General features: G+C 36.9%; 2 protein-coding genes across 6 annotated transcripts; both read left to right on the top strand.

Annotated features, from left to right (window-relative positions):
* Positions 1 to 1,247: 1,247 nt before the first annotated feature.
* On the top strand, positions 1,248 to 8,290 carry LOC107783265 (calcium-dependent protein kinase 1-like). Of its 4 annotated transcripts, none has more exons than XM_016604236.2 (8): positions 1,248 to 1,364; positions 1,765 to 2,858; positions 3,439 to 3,582; positions 4,732 to 4,884; positions 5,710 to 5,825; positions 5,943 to 6,110; positions 6,612 to 6,836; positions 7,852 to 8,216. In XM_016604236.2, the coding sequence occupies exons 2-8, from the start codon at positions 2,054 to 2,056 to the stop codon at positions 7,975 to 7,977; spliced, it is 1,737 nt and encodes a 578-aa protein (XP_016459722.1). In that variant the 5' UTR covers positions 1,248 to 1,364; positions 1,765 to 2,053; the 3' UTR covers positions 7,978 to 8,216. The 4 variants fall into 4 exon arrangements, with proteins under 4 accessions (XP_016459722.1, XP_016459724.1, XP_016459725.1 ...); XM_016604238.2 differs by lacking the exon at positions 1,248 to 1,364 and adding an exon at positions 1,380 to 1,447; XM_016604239.2 differs by lacking the exon at positions 1,248 to 1,364 and having other exon boundaries at positions 1,449 to 1,818; positions 1,921 to 2,858.
* Positions 8,291 to 10,179: 1,889 nt separating this feature from the next.
* On the top strand, positions 10,180 to 20,419 carry LOC107783266 (uncharacterized). 2 transcript variants are annotated; one of them, XM_075224923.1, is made up of 10 exons: positions 10,180 to 10,586; positions 11,865 to 11,911; positions 12,807 to 12,922; positions 13,648 to 13,840; positions 13,961 to 14,263; positions 14,350 to 14,436; positions 14,570 to 15,208; positions 15,665 to 16,026; positions 18,029 to 18,264; positions 18,352 to 20,419. In XM_075224923.1, exons 1-10 carry the CDS (start codon positions 10,313 to 10,315, stop codon positions 19,926 to 19,928), a joined length of 3,834 nt encoding a protein of 1,277 aa, XP_075081024.1. In that variant the 5' UTR covers positions 10,180 to 10,312; the 3' UTR covers positions 19,929 to 20,419. The 2 variants fall into 2 exon arrangements, with proteins under 2 accessions (XP_075081024.1, XP_075081023.1); XM_075224922.1 differs by having other exon boundaries at positions 10,202 to 10,586; positions 18,029 to 20,419.
* Positions 20,420 to 20,864: the final 445 nt, after the last annotated feature.

The raw sequence follows: 20,864 nt of genomic DNA, 5'->3' as shown, positions 1-20,864 counted from the left end.
AATAAGAACATGCAAAAAATGTAGACAATGCCAATAAATGTAATAAGAGGGAATTTATCACCCAAATATTATGTTACTTGGATGATTCTTCCACCTGACAGCAACGTGGAAGGATGGGAAGTGAAGATGGATAGGAAATCCTCGGATCTAGCAAACAGAGAATGAATAATATATGTTTAGCCAAGTAGTCAGTGAACAAGACAATATTTATATATTCCTCTTTGTCAACTCTTTACAAAGTATGCTTATCAAGAAAAGTGAAGATGCCTTTTTGTTCTCTATCTCTTCCTATTTATAAGAAATATTCTCAAGAAAACTTAAATAGTACAATATAAGGAATATCCAAACGAATATTCCTTGTGTCAAATCCTAAGCTTATCCTACCGTTACTTCTTTATTCCAGTTGCTCACCCTCGGCAAAATCCTTATGAGGACGACCCCTCGTTGTAATGCCGTGGTCGACCCCGTCCTCGACCTAATTTATCTACAATTATCAAATCGCCAAATTTAGACCAATACACAAACGACCCCTTAGTGTTTTTTTAAAAGGTAAAGAATAAAAGGAAACTACGGGTGTAAGCGTAAGATTTCTTTAATGTATAAGGTGCAAGTATTTGATTTTGAAATATAAGAGGTATATCCGAAACTGAGTCATATAACAATGATATTTAGTGTAATTAACACTTAGATATTTCCTGGTAGTTCAGATGGTCTTTGTTTTTACAGAACCGATGGACATCAATTGCGGTTTAATTAACCAATCTTTAACTCCACTTCAATGGTTTCTAGATATTTTTACCTAACTCAACGACAAGTCAATAGAAACAAAAGCTGCATTACGCTACGTGTGCTACTATGTCATCTACCTCTATCAATTATTTGGAGGTTTTGTTGACAGACAATTAAGGGAGTATTTAATGATTATTCATTAACCTTCAAAATCCCGATTTGTTTGATATGTCGGTTTTGTTTCCATTTATTTAAGATTAACCTTGATAATAGAGGATGCCATTGCCAACATTACACATATTTATTTATTTGTTTGTTTTTGGTTCTCCAAAATCATGAAAACGAGTTTAACCTCTATATGTTGATTGTTATATTATTGGGGTATTTAAAAAAAATTACTACTGTATATAATTAATAACTTCAAATAATACAAGTGGTAACTTACTACTACCACATAGTGGCTAAAATCTTGAATCTGGTGTGAAGGGAGAGTACAACCCTAGGAAAAACCAACCAAAGTTTGACATAAAATGGCAAAAAACCACCCAAATCCCAAAAGGCTTAAAATGACAGTCGTAGGAAAAAGGAAAAACCTTAGGCCTATTTGGACTATCCGACCAAAACGCGTTTTTCTTGTAAGTCTTGTCTGAATTACTACAACTATTTACTGTTACATCAGCATATAGCAACTTCTCTCATATTGATGCTTAAGCTGCATGTAAGTATAGTATGTCAAATGTTAATGCTACAATTTTCCTTAAATAAATGAAAAACCCAATACGAGTTTAAAGACCAATTCTTACTTTCTTGAGCTTAAGTTTTCACTATTTATTCTTCTAATCAAGATCTCATTTTTTTTCTCCTTCTCAGTTCTTTGACCTTCCCATGTCATAGCACAAATTCTCTTTCTAGTAATTTATCTTGTTCTTTGTGATTCATGAAGTTTTATTATCAATTTACTATGTTTGTGGTTTTGATTACTTGGAAACTTTGATTAATCTTTTGGTTAATTTATTCTATTTTGTATATATCAAGGTTAGTTGCAGGGACTTGGATATTGTTTTTCAGCTCTGTTTGAATCTTGATTTGGTGAGCATAGAATTAGTGCTGGATTTCAATTCTTGTTGACTTGTTTGTAGTTAATGAGGGGAAGTTTGACTTTTTTCTTGGTATTGGATTGTTTGGTTGAAGTATCAAGATCTTGTTGATTTCTTGGGACATTATAGAGCTCTATGAAAAGAAAGATCTTAGTGTAGGAAGGAACTACAACAAGGGGTAGTGTGTACGCACACCTTACGAGTTTAGGAAGGAACTATAGGAACAAATGGGGAACACTTGTGTAGGACCAAGCATTTCTAAAAATGGGATCTTTCAATCAGTTTCAGCAGCAATGTGGCGATCCCGGTCGCCCGATGACACTGCTTCCACCACTAATGGTGAAAGTGCTAGAATTGAAACACCAATTTCTGTTAAAGAACCTGATTCACCTTTGCCAGTTCAAGAGCCACCAGAACAAATGACAATGCCTAAGTCAGAAAAGAAAGAAGAAGAAAAAGAACAACCAAAAAAGCCCAAAAAGCCTGCTGAAATGAAGAGGGTGTCAAGTGCTGGCCTTAGGACAGATTCTGTGTTACAAAAGAAAACTGGAAACTTAAAGGAGTTTTTCAGTATAGGAAAGAAATTAGGACAAGGTCAATTTGGAACTACATTTAAATGTGTCGAAAAGGCAACAGGGAAGGAATATGCTTGCAAATCGATTGCTAAGAGGAAGTTGTTAACAGATGATGATGTGGAAGATGTTAGAAGGGAAGTACAGATAATGCACCATTTGGCAGGACATCCTCATGTTATATCGATAAAAGGTGCTTATGAGGATGCTGTAGCTGTTCATGTAGTTATGGAGTTTTGTGCTGGGGGTGAGCTTTTCGATAGGATTATTCAACGGGGGCACTATACAGAAAGAAAAGCAGCTGAGCTTACTAGGACTATTGTTGGAGTTGTAGAAGCTTGTCATTCTCTTGGTGTCATGCATCGTGATCTTAAGCCTGAAAATTTTCTCTTTGTTGATCAGAAGGAGGATTCACTTCTCAAAGCAATTGACTTTGGGTTATCGATATTCTTCAAACCAGGTTGTTTGTATGATATGTACTTTCCTTCTTTGAAACTGATTTGATATGTACTTTCTCAGTTAAGGGGTACAAAATAGGCTCGGAATGTAGTAGAAAGAATATGTTCTTTATGATTTTGCTCAGTATAGCTAAAACAGGAAATAAGATGTGTTTCTTTTTGTGAAGTCCAAAAAGTATCTCCAACCCTTTTCCTTCATTGGAGACATTGAAGGGATAGATTGAAATTGTCTTTCTCTTTAAAGTGACTCTTTTTATTAGTTGAAATTTCCACACTGAACAATTTGAAAATATCAAGTGCTTTTGTTGCGGCGTGTTCAACATGTTGTTTCACTAAAGCTGTCTCAGAATAATATTGGAATTTTAACCAGGCTTATCATACTAGCAGTCTGTTATATTGACTTATATGCATAAACTATCCTTTGATTCACTGTGGTTCGGATTGTATGAACTCTTCAACGTCTTAAAAACTTATTATACAGCCATCTGATTCATTTTAACATTTTTTCTCCTTTATTCTATTTTGGCCGTATTTGTTCTTTCCAAACTGCTTATTAGTCGATATTTTTTTTCTCTTTTCCAGGCGACAGATTTACTGATGTTGTTGGCAGTCCATATTATGTTGCACCAGAAGTTCTCCGAAAACGTTATGGTCCTGAAGCTGATGTTTGGAGTGCTGGTGTAATTATCTACATCTTATTAAGTGGAGTACCTCCTTTCTGGGCTGGTAAGGATTCCCAAGTCACCAAAATTGGCATTTCTTGGAAACTTTTCACTTTATTTTGTAGCTCTCTTATCTGGTTCTCTGAAGTTCTTAGTTTTCTGCTTCAATTTCATTTTCAATAAACCTAGGATGTGCATTTGTTATCCCACTGACTCATTTTAGTACATGGACATTCCAACACCTCTATCAGCTATCTCTTTCACTTGTCCACTACTACCTCTCACTCTAACCCAAGTTATTAGAGAGTGGCAGGAATTGCTGTTCATTCTTTCTGTCGTGATTTGTGTCAAATTCCTGTTGCGCCCCTCGAGAGAAGATTTGGAAATGATTGAGGTTCCCCTTTGTGAGCCTATTCCTCCCGTGCAAGAAGGGCAGTGGTTTTATTTTCACTCACGGATGACTAAATCAGTTTAAATCCAATTAGCATATTCTTTCTTCAGTATTTAATTCATGTGATTATTCTTTGGATTTTTAAATAGGCAAAGTTATTAGTTTGTTTAAGATCTCCCTGCGAACTATTTTGGATTTGGGTTCTGATTGTGTTCTGGTACTTAAAATTACTTAAACAATGTCAAGATTCAAAAAGTGCAAGAATGAATAAAAGAAATGATCCAGAGAGTTTCAGTTTGTTGAAATAAAAGTGCAAGTACGTAGGAACATTGGAAATTTTTACCAGGCTAAGATTGACCGTGTGATGGCCAATGGAGGTTGAAGTGTTCTGTTGGTTTATCCATTGGTAGAGAAGTGGACGGTAATAGAAATTAGAAAGATGACTGATGTAACGGTTGGTTAAGACAAGAACAGATGAAAGGGACCTCCTTTTTTTTTCTTTACTTGAATTTTGGCGTAAGGAGAAATACCGGGTTGTATAGATAGTTGGTCAAACTTGGTAGATAACTATGGACGATTCCGGCTGAGTCATTACACAACCTGTGCATATTCTTTGAGACTGACTTGGTTTTTGTTAATGACATCTGTGTGTGTGTGTATGTTGTCTAGATAGCTGTATATTCAAAGCAAGCCTGTAAACAATTGAACGTATATGCATGGAAGGGAACATTGGAAAGATTTGCTGGAATCAAATACTGCCCTTCAACCACGTATCATCTTTTTTTAATCGTTTTCCTGAACTCATTTTTTTTTATCATACAGAAAATGAGCAAGGAATATTTGAACAAGTCCTGCACGGTGATCTTGACTTCACGTCAGACCCATGGCCAAGTATTTCAGAAGATGCAAAAGACTTGATGAGGAGAATGCTCGTTCGAGATCCGAGAAGACGTTTAACTGCACATGAAGTTTTATGTAAGTAGTTTAACAGCTTGTCTTTTTTCTGATTTTTGGATTTTAACATGTAAAAAACAACTGAGCTAATGTGGGTGAATTCAATAATATTTGGTACTTCAAAATGATTATCAATCTCTAGATTTGTTACAAGAGCTGCTGGCTTAAAGCTTCTCTCTCTCTCTCTCTCTCTCTCTCTCTCTCTCTCTCTCTCTCTCTCTCTCTCTCTCTCTCTCTCTCTTCTTGCCGTGCCTCTCCAAACATAGTATTCTCACTAAGATAGTTTGTTCTGTACTCATTATTCTCTATCAAGCACAATTATGCTACAGATCATTGCCATAAATTAGTCTCCTCAATTTCTTGGGCTTAAGTTTTTGAGGGCCCGGATGATTGACAATGCATGAAATAAAATATAGTTAATCAGATTATCAGCTAATAACAAACTCGCTGCAAGATTGTCAGATCACTATGGTATGCAATGCAAGTACAATGGTTTTCTTTCTTTTGGTTCTTCTTGTTCTGATGTTGCGAGCAGTTAGTGGATGGCTTTTCTTCTTTTTGTCTTATGAAAAGACAATTAAGTTTTTTAAATTGACTTTATTAAGTAGAATCTATACATATTCCTTAAAATTTTTGTTTCTTCTACATGGTATAATCTCTTATGCTTATCATCTTGTGTAATTATCTGTCTTTAGATCATGTACCTGTAAAAAGTGCGCTCTTGCCTATTAATTTTATTCTTTTCTTTTAAAATCCTGTCAATGAACTCAACCCTTCCATTCCGAACCTTTTTCTTTAAATGAGAAATTTGACTAGTCACTGAGGGTGATATTGAAACTTTTGTAGGCCATCCTTGGGTACAAGTTGATGGTGTGGCTCCCGATAAGCCTCTGGATTCTGCAGTTCTGAGTAGAATGAAGCAATTTTCTGCAATGAACAAGCTCAAGAAAATGGCTTTGAGAGTGAGTCTATCAATTTGCAAATACCAATGATGTTGACTCTAATTTATGAACATATTGGAGATAAAATATATTGGTTGAAACTAGTCTGCTAAATATTATACGTTATACGTGTTACAGGTCATTGCTGAAAGCCTATCCGAAGAAGAAATTGCTGGTCTTAAAGAAATGTTCAAGATGATAGACACAGACAATAGCGGTCAAATAACTTTTGAGGAGCTCAAAGATGGGTTAAAACGATTTGGCTCTAATCTGAAGGAGTCCGAGATCTATGATCTTATGCAGGCAGTAAGTCTCTTATTAGTCCTTTATCCAGATTTTCTTGTTCAAAAATCTATATTATAATTCTAGCAGTAAATCCGATATCTATGATCCACTGAGATAGCAGAATGTAGACAATTGTTTCACCTTTTTTCACGAGTTTTTTTTGTTTGTTGAAAGTACTGAAATTGTTTATCTGAAGATATGTAACTTACTGAAAAATAATCTTTTTGCTTGACGCTACCATTGTATTAATCCAATTATAGCATGTTCTTTATGCAATCAAAGTTTCTGTAAGTGGGTGCACTTGTGATCTACTCATTGTTCTGTGGAGGGAAAGAACTAAGAAAAAAATTCATTAACTTTACCCTTTTCATTGTTGTGATACTCTATATTTCAAAATCTGTCGTCGGTTTATAATCAAAGGTTTAGATTGGTTTAGCTTTGTGACATTCTCAAATCTCTTATTCAGCCAACACAAAGATGATGGCATACTTGAGTAACTATTTTAATTGTCTGAATTTGCAGGCTGACGTTGATAACAGTGGAACAATTGATTATGGTGAATTTATAGCTGCAACATTACATATGAACAAAATTGAAAGACAAGATCATCTTTTTGCTGCTTTCTGTTACTTCGATAAAGATGGAAGTGGCTACATCACTGCGGATGAGCTTCAACAAGCTTGTGAAGAATTTGGCATTGGGGATGTCCGCATGGAAGAAATGATCAGAGAAGCTGACCAAGACAATGTAAGTTCCATTTCTCACCACTTGATATTAATTCCTACTCCCTCCGTTTCAATTTGTGTGAACCTATTTCTTTTTTAGTCCGTGAACAAAAGGAATGGTCTCTTTCCCTACTTGAATCAATTTACCTTTATGAAATGATTTATATCTACACAAAATATATATGCCTCATTTTACACCACAAGTTCAAAAGTCTTCTCTTCTTTCTTAAACTTCGTGCCCAGTCAAATAGATTCACATAAATTGAAACGGAGTATTTTAAAGGGGTGTCGGGGAAGGTTTTGATCAGAGAGAAAACATAAGCTGTCATAGTGAAGTCAATGGCCAAGTGGCTGAGGCATGGGAGTAACAACTTGAGATCTTGAGTTCGAAGCCCAGCTACAATACTTTTGTGTGAGTCCATCTTTTCTAGTCTTGGAGGGTAGGATTATCTTCATTAACTTTGCTTGTGGGCCGGACAGGGTGTCTGGTTTACTAGTCAAGTTACGTGCAATCTGGCCCAAACACCACCGATATTAAAAAGATGGTTTAGACCGATATTAAAAAGATGGTTTAGGACTTGGAACTGATTAAAACCACTTTTCTTATCACCAAAATTATCGGGTTCTTGCTGCAATTTAATTTACCAACAAGGAACTTTTGACAGGATTAAAAAGATTTACTTCTTTTTTGCAGAATTTCAAGCAAGTTATTGGTTCCAAAAAGACTAGAGCTTTGTTGCCTTTCTCCTCTTTATATATTCCATTATATTCATACTGGTTTCTTAGCATTCACATCATTAAACCTACTCAGAAGATGTCTAAATCCTAGTAGTAGTCAACATTTTTCAAAGAACTAAAGAACGTCTTCACTCGAAAATGGAAGATATCCAGAAATGACTATGTTATTCCTATACAAATTGGTTTATATTGGCTTAATGGTGAATTTTCCTATTAAGTGTGATGGTGCTACCATGTGCAACATGCGCTGATTGAGTGTGTGGTCTCGTTGATAGCAAATTCTCTTATTATATTTTCAGGACGGGCGCATTGACTACAATGAGTTTGTTGCTATGATGCAAAAGGGAAATCCAGTGCTAGGTGGTGGCAAGAAAGGTCTAGAGCATAGTTTCAGCATTGGATTCAGAGAAGCAGTAAAACTATAGAGAGCCTTGAAGAGGAATTTTTTTCTTCCTTAGTGTTTGTCTATTATTTTCTTGTGGAAATTTTTCTGTTACTAGGAGTGTATAGTAATTAGCTAGTGCTTGCTAAACAGCATCTTTGTTTTCCAGTGCACTTTTCAATTCTTTCCAATTTTGTGCAATTTTTCATTTAATTATCTTTTATCTGGCAGTTATACCCTACTGAGTAACTTGTTTAACATGGTAGTAACAACATTCAACTTCATCCTGTTTATTTGAATCTTCATTTACTCAAGTGGATGTAAACTATCAATATATTCACAAATCTTGCAAGATACAAACTGTTTAGCTAAATTATGGATGATGTTGTTGGCAATATAAGTTTCAAAAGATTTATTGGCCAAGTTGAAGATTTATTACGAGCTGTTTCCCTCTCCACTATGAAGCTTTATCTCCCCTTGTCTCACTAACCGAGCTTGGCCCATGTTATTTTGATATCATATTGAGTATTCGATTTGGTATCGTTCTCGCAACCCCTAACCACAACTTATCCACTGATTCTTCAACATCACTTGGTTCGCACCTCCATTGATTTTACCCTAGCTTCATCCTAGTCATAGATAGATGATACGTACGCGAAAGCAAAATAATAAGAACACAAATAAAATGATAGAAAGATAGAGATTTAGTAGAGAACCAACTAAGGAAATTGAAAGAACACTTGACCTAGAACTATAGGAACAACCCTTAAAGGGAAGCAATCCCCTTGCAAGTTCACCTTAACAAGTAATCAACCAACATACGAATTCATCCTAAACACTCTCAATGAGTTTTCATTCATAATATCAAAATAAGCTAACTCTCAAATGAAAGCCTTAAGGGCTATTTATACTAGGGAGCTAAATATTACAAATATAGCCACCAAATATAGTATAGTCTTTAATTGTTGGCGAAATTATATATGTAGCCGTCCCATTATGAAATTAGCCTCCAATGCTCGATGGCTATCTAGATTGAATCAGCAGATCACTTAAGTTCGGGTCTATAAGCATATGACAATTGTCCTGTGAGACCCGCTTTCGCTATAAGCTCCGGTGGGTTCCTTTAGTCAAGTCACTATGATTTACCGGCAGTGGATAATGTATATAACGAATTTCAATGAATTTGATGATTCTTGCAACGTTGATTATTGATTTATTTATTTAAGTAGCATTGGCTATTGATTTAATGGCAACTATATAATGATATATTATTTAAATTCTACATATAATTAGGGAGCCAAATCACTAAATCAAACTGCATACGGGAGACACCATTCTTCTTCCTCCACTTTTACAATTGATAAAATTATAAGGAAAAAAAAAACATTCATCCATTCCGTGGCTGGGCATGGATGCGACTCTATAGTCTATAGCACAAAAGAATATTTAGTGCAACGATTGCCTGGAAATGTGCATGCGACCTTAAATGAAGTATAACCGAACATCTTTTCATGTGCCAAATACACCTAACATGTTTGAGAAATACCTAATATAAATTTAGGGGCTGTTTGGTACAATAGTGGATATCCCATGGGATTAGTTATCTCACAAATATTATTATTTTAGTATAAAAGTTATCCCGGTATTAATTAATACCCCAAATCAAATATGGGATAAATTTAATTCCGCGATTATTATTCTTATCACATGTATCAAATGACCTCTTAAGTTAGTGGTAAGAGCTCAACACGTGATGTATGCATGTCATGATTTCAAACCTAAGTTTGATATTCAAATGAATATATAAGGGTAAATAGACGAACACGTTATAATTCAACGAAAATAGAATCATATGCCACTGATCCTCGAGAATTACTGGATTATAAACAAAACATGAAATGAAAACACGATAGAATTCGCAAGAGGACGATGTACTACTGAAGTAAAGAGTAAAACGGTAGTGACACCACCACAAATATTTGTAACTTTTTAGTAGTTGCATCAGTACAGGCAATACTAAAATTACAGTCACAGGCGCCAAAATTTGGTCACCCACTGGCCCGCCCACTTTTCTCAATTTAACAACATTCAAATTATACAGATCCTCACGCTCCTCAGATCTTTTTTTTTTTTTTAAAAAAAATTAACTCCACACATTTTTTATAAAATACTACAGTAGTGGAGTTTTTTTTTCTTTTTCTTTTTCGCTTAATGCTTATTCCATTAAATTAAAAAATAATAATAACGGGCATCGCTTTCTGCGTCTGTCCAACGAAAATAAAACCCTAATTTTCCCCTCTCTCTCCATTTCTTTCTCTCTCCAATTTTGGTACTCGGTGCGGTGTTCTCTCTCTCTCTCTCTCTTCTCTTTCAGTAAAATGGCAACGGCGGGCGAAGGCACGGCAGCGGCGGCGGCGGCATACGAAGGAGGAGGAGCCGGAGGAAAGTTTAGGAAAAGGCCGTTACGTCGGAACCAGAATAATACTCCGTACGATCGTCCACCGACGGCACTTCGAAACTCTAGTTGGCTTACTAAGCTCGTGGTGGACCCCGCATCAAAGCTCATAACTTCTGGCGCTCAACGCTTCTTTTCCTCCATATTCCAAAAGCGCCTCCCCCCTTCCCCCACGCCATTACCTCCACCTCCTCCAGGTTTTTACTCCCCGTGTAATTTTTTTAAAAACATTTTGTACTGTATATTGATTTATGTAATTGCGTGATTTATCAATTAATGTGATTATTGGTCTCATTTAGTGGAAAATATTGTGTTGTTTGGAGGATTTTCAAGAGTTATTTTGCTAGGCGGTAGTTATAGTACAATTGGTCTCATGTAGCGGGAAAGATTGGATATTTATGAGGGTTTTGAAGAGTTCGTTTGATTTTTGTTGGAGGAAGAAAGGATGGGGGGTTTTTCATGATGATTGGATCTGAGTGTATGTTGGTTGTTCAATGATAAATTGATGTTTGAAAATATTGTCTTTCGTTGTCTGTGATTTCTAGCTGCAAATTTTGGGTTCTTTAGGGATATAGTTAGAGATTTAGAGCTTCCAATTGGTAGTATTGCTTTGTCTAACTACGAAACTTGAGAAACTGATAGTTGTGTTCATTGGGGTGTGCAGCAGAACAGTTGATTACTGATTTGTGCTGCTGCTTGAGCTTGTATAGTTAAGTGGATGGAGTTTTTACCATGTTTGATATCGTTATGAGGTTCGACTTTAATATATGATTGTTTCTGCTTGCTACTCGAGCTTATATAGTTGCGAGGATGGAGTGTTTATTTTACCTTGTTTGATTACTGATTTGTGCTGCTGCTTGAGCTTGTATAGTTAAGTGAGTTTTTACCATGTTTGATATCGTTATGAGGTTGATTTTTATTTTACCTTGTTTGTAATTGTTATGGGGTTCTAATGAAATAGACAAGTTTTAGGTCTTTCTACTTGAGCTTATATAGTCACTGAGACCGAGGATAGAGTTCTTACCATGTTCGAGATCGTTATGGGGTTTGACTTTAGTATGAATTCTTTTGATTTTTCACTACTTTTAAGTTTTTATAGGATTAGTTGAGAAAGCACTGGAAGGGACGTTGAGCTGTACATTTTTACAGATGTGGATTGAACTATTTTCATGGAATTGGCTGCTTGTGACTGAACTAGAGAATCTTTTTGACCTTGTTGAGTCAACTTAGATGTTCCTTTCTCCTTCCATCTGATCATTGTTGTCAGCTGAGAAACCCACTGGCTATTCAGCTATTTGGTTGGAAGTGGCGATGGTTTCTGTTGGGATGATACCTTTGTTTGAGACCAACTAGATTGGAATTAAGATGTAGTTTATGGATTGATATTATTAAACTGAAGTAATCTTTGAATGGTGTACTAGTAGCATTCTCTTAGCATTCTGCTTTCAACAATGACTTCATTTTGATATAAACAGGACCAAGCCAAGAATCAAAGGATCTGCATCAGGAGTCAAGTCCCAATGTAAGTTTATTATTCTTGAATTTTGTTCTCAAAGCTATGGTGCCTTTATAATTGATTATGTGATTATATGTCTTCCAAGGCATTGCAGCTTGTGTATTCTTTTTTTTTCCTGCTATAATCATAATCTATTAAGAAATGTATGTTTCACTCAAAATTTATGATGAAAGCTGATAACACCCCCATGCTATTCTTGTGGGAGCATTGTGCTGATGTACTAATTTTTGATTATGTGGATCATCTGTTTCCTAATTGGCAACTTTTGTATTCCTTCCGTGCTGACTGTCATCCTTTCTTTTAGTGACCATGTGTCCAAAAGAGCTCAATAATTTGTCAAGTAGTTTTATTGAAGTCATCGCTTTCTTGCTCAAATCAATGCAAAGCAAGGAGTTATTGCTTCCAGGTTGAAGTCACGCCCCTTGGAGAAATCTGTGCTCCAAACAATGATGTGCAAAGTGATAAAACGAAAAATGTGGATGGATCTCAATCTGGAGGAGTTGGAACAATATCAGAATTACTGTATATCTGATGCTGAAATTAGCTATTTTAGTTACAATTTGAGTAATATAGTACCTTTTTTTTTGATAAGGTAAATTGTATTAATCAAAAGGGAGAAAACTCCCGTATACAAGAAGTATACCAAAAAGTAGAGAATTTACATCAGAACATAATTAATATAGTACTAAATTCATATATGTTTGGTATTATTAATTTTTCGTATATTATGCGCTTCACTTATGACTTTTCACCTCAAGCCCCATGAACTTTGTCACACCTCTGGGCGCTTTGCTTTTGAGAACACTGCTATTAAGAAATGTATGCTCTACCTTAGATGTATATATGGTCAATGCTGAATAAAAGTGTCCCCTCTGGGAAACATTTCTTCCTCTCTGTGAAGGAGTATTCTGGAGCACTAGTGGTGGCAGGACAAGGAGATGACCATGCTGCATGCAGCTCGGGGGACGGCACATTCTCAGAGCTTGAGCAGCTGTTGAAACAGAAGACATTTACAAGGTAAGATTTGTGATAATTAACTGGGCCACCTAAAGAAGAACTTTACGATAACCCTTTCCGGAAATTCTGGTAACTAGTCGTTGTAGAAGCATCTGTTTCTCTTTTGATGAGGTAACGTAAAATCTTCTTCTTCCAGCCTCTAGTGGTGCTGGGCCTCTGCATTACAAAATAACAAAAAATCAGTATTACTGCACATTTATTGAACTAATAAATTCTATCATTTGATCTGTCTCGCGTACATCTGCCTCATTTTGCATTGCTTCACTGCTTTGACCGACAAAATGATGGATTTAAAAACACTGCTAAGTACCGATTTACCTCCCAATCACAAGTATCGTCTTTCCAATTTGCCAACTTCCTTTCACATTTACGTATAATTCTTTCAGCTTTGAAGCTAGTGGCATGCCCAGGTATTATTCCTACCTTGCATCCTGATATATCTTCCAGTCTTACTATGTTGTATGCTTCATTGACCAGTAATCGGTGACTTTTTGATAAGTTTATGTAAAGGCTAGTTATCCCTTAAAAAACCAGCAGAATTAATCTAAAAAAAGGTTTTCCTTTTCTTTCTGCTTGACACAAGAGGGTGTCGTCTGCATATAAATTCTGACGTATGTACAATTCTCCTTGCCGTATAATTACTGGCATTAGATAGTGTTTAGTGGAATTTTCTATTACTCGATTTCAATGTAGATATTTACTAACATGAAGTGTTGTGTGCGCAGAACTGAGATTAATCGCTTGACAGAACTTTTGCGCTCAAAAGCTGCAGACGTGCCTATGGGAGATGAGGAGAAAAGAGCCGAGGCCATTCTATCTAGACGTGCATTGGATTCTTCGAGCAGCTTGATGGAAGGAAATAGGTCTGTGAAGGTTACATCTGGTGGAGTTGTCGCAACTCCTGTAACGAATTCCAGGGTTAGATCCTATTCTCTAGTGTTCTTTTCTGGCTATTTTCTCTGGATACTCAATCTGTTGACTTTGCCAGAATCGAATAGATTCTTGGTAGCCTGACATATTTATGGTTCATGTTTCCAGATTCTTGAAGATGATATTGCATCCCCTGCTGAGCTTGCAAAAGCTTACATGGGGAGTAGGTCATCAAAGGTGTCGCCGTCAATGCTGAGCACGCGTAGTCAAGCTGTGAGAGAAGATACACCTCTGCTAAGAAATGTACAGTATGTCCAAAAATCACCTCTTCCATCAGCAACAACTAGGACTGCTGGTCTTCTTGGGGTTCGAGAAAATGGGTTTACCACTCCAAGATCTCATGGCAGATCTGCTATATACAGCATGGCTCGTACGCCATACTCTAGAGTTCGTCAAACTGAGGTTCAGAAGGTTTGTTTGTTTTCTGCTTACTTCTATCTTGGAAATCATTTTATGTGTGACTGAACTTTTTTGTTTTAAAATTGGTCTACTACCAGGCTACCAGCTTGACAAATTATGTCAATGGTGGGTGTTCATCATCTAGGTCAGTGTCGGAGCACGATGTACTTTTTGGTTCTAAACAGGTATTTATTTACATATTACTATGTTGTTCTGAACTCCTTTGCGTTGTGTACCTGTGTTATCATCAAATGAGCTTAGTCTTTTCACTTCTTTTCCTTATTTGCTTATTTAGTTTGTAATTTTTCACTCTTTCAGGCCCTTAAACGAAGAAGCTATGTTCTGGATGATGATCTTGGATCTGTTGGTCCCATGCGTAGGATTAGGCAGAAACCTAATCTTCTATCTTTTGGAGTTTCACGTCCCAGTGCTGGAGTTGCTTCAGCCAGCAACCTGCATCCGGAGGTATCAAAAGTTGTTGGAGATGTCCAAGATAATAAAACCACGCCTACAAGGCATATTGCCGTTCCTCCAAAGTCCAGTGAGACTGCTGCAAAGATATTGGAGCATCTCGAAAAGATGACCCCAAAGGGAAAATCATCAGAATCCAAATTAGCTGCAGGGAAAGAGAATAAACTGACACCGAACATGCTTCATGGACGAGCTCTTAGAAGCTTGGAGGATTTGGATTCACCCAAGCTGCTGCAGAGCGCACACGATAGCTATAAGCTGGAGAACTGGTCTAAAATATTTCCTCCCAATCCCCGTGAACCGAAGCAAGGGGAAATTGAACAAAATGGGCGTAGTTCTGCTAGCGAGTCAGCTGCTAAAGGAAAAAACGACACAATCTTTTCATTTAAAGATACTCAACCCACTGTTGAAACCAATTCCACAGTAAACAAGTCTGCAACTCAACCTCCTCCCAAGAAACGAGCTTTTAAGATGAGTGCACACGAGGTGCGCATCTTTTTTCTCTCTGCATGTAGATTCTTTGACTTTAACAAGTTTTAAATTGACACTGGATAGTGCTATTTTCGTGGATACTGCTGACAACTTCATATTGTACTTATTTTTGGAAAATAATCTTCTGTGTATGAATGGTTATTTTTCTATAGATAAAGTTCCCTTCCCATGTGATCATTTTGTTAGTTATTTAATTCTGCTCTATAATCATTACCACCACTATTCTGGTATTAGCATTTATATAGGTGGGAAATATTATTTGCTTGTTTCGTTTGTGTGACTTTAGCTGCTTCACTGGCCATTATGAATTCAATTTGCGGACTGCTTTGCTATTTTGTTCTTATCCGTTTATGCCTTTACGGTTCTTTTGATGTTCAGGTCTTCATTGGCCATTGCCATTTAGATGGTAGACATTCCTTTTTATCGTGTCTGTTGTGGTGCATTCTACAGGATTCTTTTGAGCTAGAAGAGGACATAAACTCTAATGGGCCTTCATCTCAATTAGCTGAAGAGAGAGGGAAGCTGGAAATATCTGCTGCTGACCAGAAGCCATTATGTGCTGCTGAACCCACGAGCAAACCTGCTGCTTTGCTGGAAGTAAGGACACCTTCTGGTGTTTTAGGCAAAAAATCTGATACAGAGACTCCTGATAGTGGTGCCACTGCTGTCAAGAACACCATTTTCCTGCCTAGTGCAGGTTCCCAATCACGAGCAACGGCGTCTAACAAGGAGACAAATGTTGACAAGGTTCCACCATTTGTATTTTCGTCATCAACCCAAGTCACTGGGTCAAAGCCAGGAAGCTCGAGCCGGTTAGTTCCTGCTATAATATACTCCTAAAATGATCAACAATATTCTAACCATTTTATCATCTGATGCTTTTATTTATTTGTTCTGATAATAGTGTTTGTAGCTATCTGTTCCCTTCTGTTGCAAATATCTTGCTGCGACAACCTTATTTCTAGTGATATCCTAGTTGTACTTCTCAATATATATGTGTCTGGAACACTTTGTTTTTTGAGATGCATTTCCTAGCTGTTGTTTGCACTTGATTCAGAACCCGTTCGGCCAAGCTGTCAAAAACTACTTATTTTGAAAAGTACTTTTGTTTAAAAGTACTTCTCGAAAAAGTACTTTTGAAGATTAGTAGTTTGTGTTTGGTCAATTCGTTTGAGAAGTACCTTTTGCGATATTTGGCAAATATTGCATGGGCAATCTTTCCAAAAAGTACTTTTGAGCGCCAAATTACTATAAAATATCGTAAAGGTTTAGTTTACAATTAGCATTATATAATAAAGAATTTTTTAATATTTATTATAAAAGAATTTAATTAATTTATTTTTATTTTTATGCAATTATAGTAAAAACAAAGTAATAATATATTAAAGATTTTAATCAATATAAAATATAAGTATATAAAACCAATAATATTTGTAGGAACATATGTGCTTACAAGTTACATGTTTGAAAAACACTGTCGGTTCTTGGCAAAATAACAAACTAGGTAGTATTGCATGATGTTAACTATATTACCATGCACGCCAAAACAAATTTAAATAAAGCTACAAACTGGAGATCCTATAATATAGGTACACTATGAAAGAAAAAAAGAAATCATACCTAATGACGAAAGTGCTTGAATTTGGTGATTAACCTTGTTATTTCATAGAGTAATAGTATACGAATGAAAGAAGAAACACGGAAGAGAAAAGAAGAGATCTATTTATAGTAAAGAGATTATTCCAAATAGGAATAAGAGAAGAAGAATAAAAATATGGTAAAAATAAAAAAGAGAAAAAAAGGGATGGTAAAGATAAAAAAGTAAAAAGTTAAATTAATAAGGGATAAATTTAGAAAATATAATTTTATGGTAAGGGTATTTTTGTCTTGAAAAAATTAATTTGTACTTCCACTTCTTGGAAGCTAGAATTTGTAGCTTCTTCCCAAAGCAGAAAACCTGTTTTTGATGCTGCTCAAAAGTACTTCTCTGTTTTGGCCAACTACCTCATATTTGCAAATTAAGTACTTTTGGCAAACAAGCACTTTTGATCTCCCAGAAGCTTGGCCAAACAGGCTCGGGGAACTAATGTTGGTTCTTTTCCCCTTTTTAAATTTAATTTAAATCTGCAAAGTGCAAACTATTTTATCTGAAATAGATGTGGTATGCGAATTAATTTCTCAATATAACTCTGAAATGTAATGGTTGACAAAGGTCAGTAGTCAACCAAAAAGATGAGCAATTAAATGTTGAATTGTAAGGTTCTGAAGAATTCTAAGGTGGATGAGAGCTTGTATTTTTTTTTTCCAAATTTATTACAAAAGTGATGAAGCATGCTTAGTTCTAAGTTTGTGTTATGATTTCGGTGTCATTTCAAGCTTCTTGAACCCTGAATTTGTAGTGCACAAAGACGAAAGAAGAGAAATTATTGCCGAGTATCATGCTGACATTTACAATTTGTTCACTGCCACTACCTGATGTCTCATGTGTCTTAAGTATCTAATATTCTTCTTATTATCACTCATCCACTATCAATCCATGTAAGAGTATTAGTTTTGTTTTTCAATGTAGTCGATGAGTAAACCCAGGAGGAAATTGTTTCTCGTGATTAGCAAAAAAATAAGAACTTTTGCATCCAAGAGTGTGGTCTAGCAGTTGCTGAAGTTTGTGTGGAGAGAAGATGATGACAAGTTTCAGAATGTTTTACTAGTTAGCTGTTAGGGAGTAGTTGGAAAAACAGTCCATTCTTGTGTGTTTTGTGCACCCTTGTTTATACTACCTGAAAGTGCATCTGAAATTTGTTGAAATGCCTGCAGCGTATCCAATCTAGCGTCCAGCCCAACTGATGCTCGGCCTAATCCTTTTCAGCTGGATAACTCACAGAAGGCTGTGGACAGCAATGGCAAATTAGAAGCATTATCATCTGGTCCATCAAGTTCAATATCAACAAGTGGGATTTTCTCATTAGGTGCTCCATCCAGCACTTCAGGTTTAAGTAATGGACTATTTGCTCCTAGTCCTGCTATCTCAACCACCTCTGCCTTGTTGTCAGGTAATTTTACAAATGGTATTTCTACTAGTAGCTCAAATATATTTGCCCCTTTGACGAGCATTGTGAGTATGATTGGTGCCACAACAGGCAGCTCTACCACTTCCGCGAGCAGTCTCTTTGGTTCCAGTGCAGCATCCTCAGTTTCCAAGGAACCTCCTATCAAATTTGGTTTCTTTGGAGTTCCCTCAGAAACAGTTTCAGCACCATCAACAACTTCCGCCGCAGAAACTACAGACGTGAAAGCCAAATCCGAGACTGGAACTACTTTTGGCAACTTGAAGAGTTCACCTTTTGTGGTTGCGTCTTTTGCAGCTACAGGCTCTGGAAATAGTATCTCTGGTTTTAGTTCATCAGTAATATCAGCGGTTACTACAGGTAGTACACAGTCTCAGGGTTCTGGTTTTAGTACAGGAGGTGAATCACTTATTAGTGCACAGACTTCTGTTGCTGGATCTGGCACTTCTGTCGTCTCTGGGAGCATGCCTGCTCATTTCGGTTCATCTGCTTCATCACCATCCATAGCAAACTTTCCCGTGTTTGGTTCTGCGCCTGGTACTACTGGCCAAGTTTCTGCTTCTCCTTCGAAAAACAACCTAGTTGGCACCAGCAATGCTGCTTCTGGAATATTTAATTTTGGTGCTAGTTCGTCAGCTTCCAGTGCAGCAGGCAGGTTAACTGGGTCTATAAATGGCACGGCCCCGTTGGCATTTGCTTTTAGTGCCAGTTCTGCAGCTCCTGCTTCGGAAACCAGTGTACCTGCCACCTCCAGCAGCGCTACTCCTGGGACATTCAATTTTGGTGGTAGTTCCTCAGCTTCCTCGACAAATGCTGTTAACATCTCCAGCAGTACTACCCCCAATATATTTAATTTTGGTGGTAGTTCTTCAACTTCCCCTACAAATGCTGTCAACAGCTCCACTAGTGCTACTCCTGGCATCTTCAATTTTGGTGCTAATTCTTCATCTTCCTTGACAAATGCCGGTAGCACAGTCAATGCTAGCCCATTCACCTTCGGTGCCACTTCGGCCTCTTCACAAGCCTCTAGCACTGCTGGAAATTTTGGATCCAGTTTGCAGCCCCAAAAATCTCCTGGCTTCACTTCCCCATTTAGTTCTTCTGCCCTCTCTGGGTTTACATTTGGAGCATCTTCATCTTCTTTTGCTACTCCAAGCACTTCTCCGGTGGTCTTTGGAGCAACACCCAGCGCCGCAAGTGGTTCTGCTTTTCTATTTGGTTCAGCTTCTTCTACAAATTCATCTTCTCAGCCCATGTTTGGGAATTCTGCTTCAGCTTTTGCTGCGTCCCCTGGAAACAATGATAACATGGAAGACAGCATGGCTGAGGATCTTATGCAGGCTCCTGCACCGGCAGCTTCCTTTGGTCAACCTTCTGTCTCGCCCTCTCCAGGTGGCTTTGCATTTGGTTCAACACCTAATCCATTCCAGTTTGGAGGCCAACAGAGTCAGACTGCACCTCAGAATTCTTTTCCATTTGCAGCATCAAGCAGTCTAGTTCAGGCTGCTGCTCAGAATTCTTCTCCATTTGCAGCATCAAGCAGTCAAGAATTTGGTGGTGGAGGGAGCTTCTCGTTGGGTAGCAGTGGCCCTGACAAATCAGGCCGGAAGTTTGTAAAAATTAATAAAAACAAACACAGAAGGAAATGAGAACCACAAGCAAAGATAATTGATTCGTTGGTAGATATCGAGTGGCAGGAGACAGACTAATCATTTGATTACAGCACAGCAATCAAATGTAACAATTTTGTTTACAGTTTTTAAAAGTCAAGAATGATTGTATTTGTATTTGTATGAGTAGGGGGGCCATGAAGGGTCCAAATTGTTTAGTCAACTTTGCTTTCTGTACTTCTACATGTATAATGGGAGGGAAGTGGTTGTGCTTCTAAACATATCTTTCAATGGATTTACTGGTAAATTGATCAACAGAAACTTCCCTCTTCTGTCTTAAAGAGTATAGGAAACTTCTCTGTCAATGGCCATCGTGCTTCCTGTAGCCGTCTAGCATCTGTTTTAGCTCATGATGTTGTGTGTATATCTATTAACTACCAGACGACAGATAGTATTATACAGAAAGATGTAGAGGTATTTTATACGTCGGAAATTGTTTTCTATAATGAAGTATTTCTAGTGTTTGCTTACATTAAGATCTGGATAATTTTTCACCAAGTATATGTTTTCCACCAACTGGATGAAAGTGATTTCCCATAATCTATGAATTGTAGTCATTTTCATTACAGTTTCCAGCTCTTTTCCGTATCATTTGCTTCAATTAACATTTAAATAGTACTGTCAACCTAAATTGCTGAACTGTACCAAAATACGATCGTACACTTTGTACAGTTATAACACTTCATCTGCTTTTATACTCAACTAAACACTAGAATATAATCCAAAATTGATATTGCAAAAATAAACTATTTTCCACAGAATCCATCGTTATGGAAATCGATTTCCTCCAACCATTAATTATCATTAAGTGATAAATTTAAATGTAAAAGATCTACTATTATTTGTGTGCTAACACCCTGTACTGGAGAGTTGTCTTTGTCAAAACCATCCTCAAAAAGTCAAAATCATCATCAA

This window comes from Nicotiana tabacum, chromosome 11 (genome assembly GCF_000715075.1).
Source record: "Nicotiana tabacum cultivar K326 chromosome 11, ASM71507v2, whole genome shotgun sequence".
NCBI classification, from domain to species: Eukaryota; Viridiplantae; Streptophyta; class Magnoliopsida; order Solanales; family Solanaceae; genus Nicotiana; species Nicotiana tabacum.
This window is presented reverse-complemented; position numbering and strand designations above follow the sequence as displayed.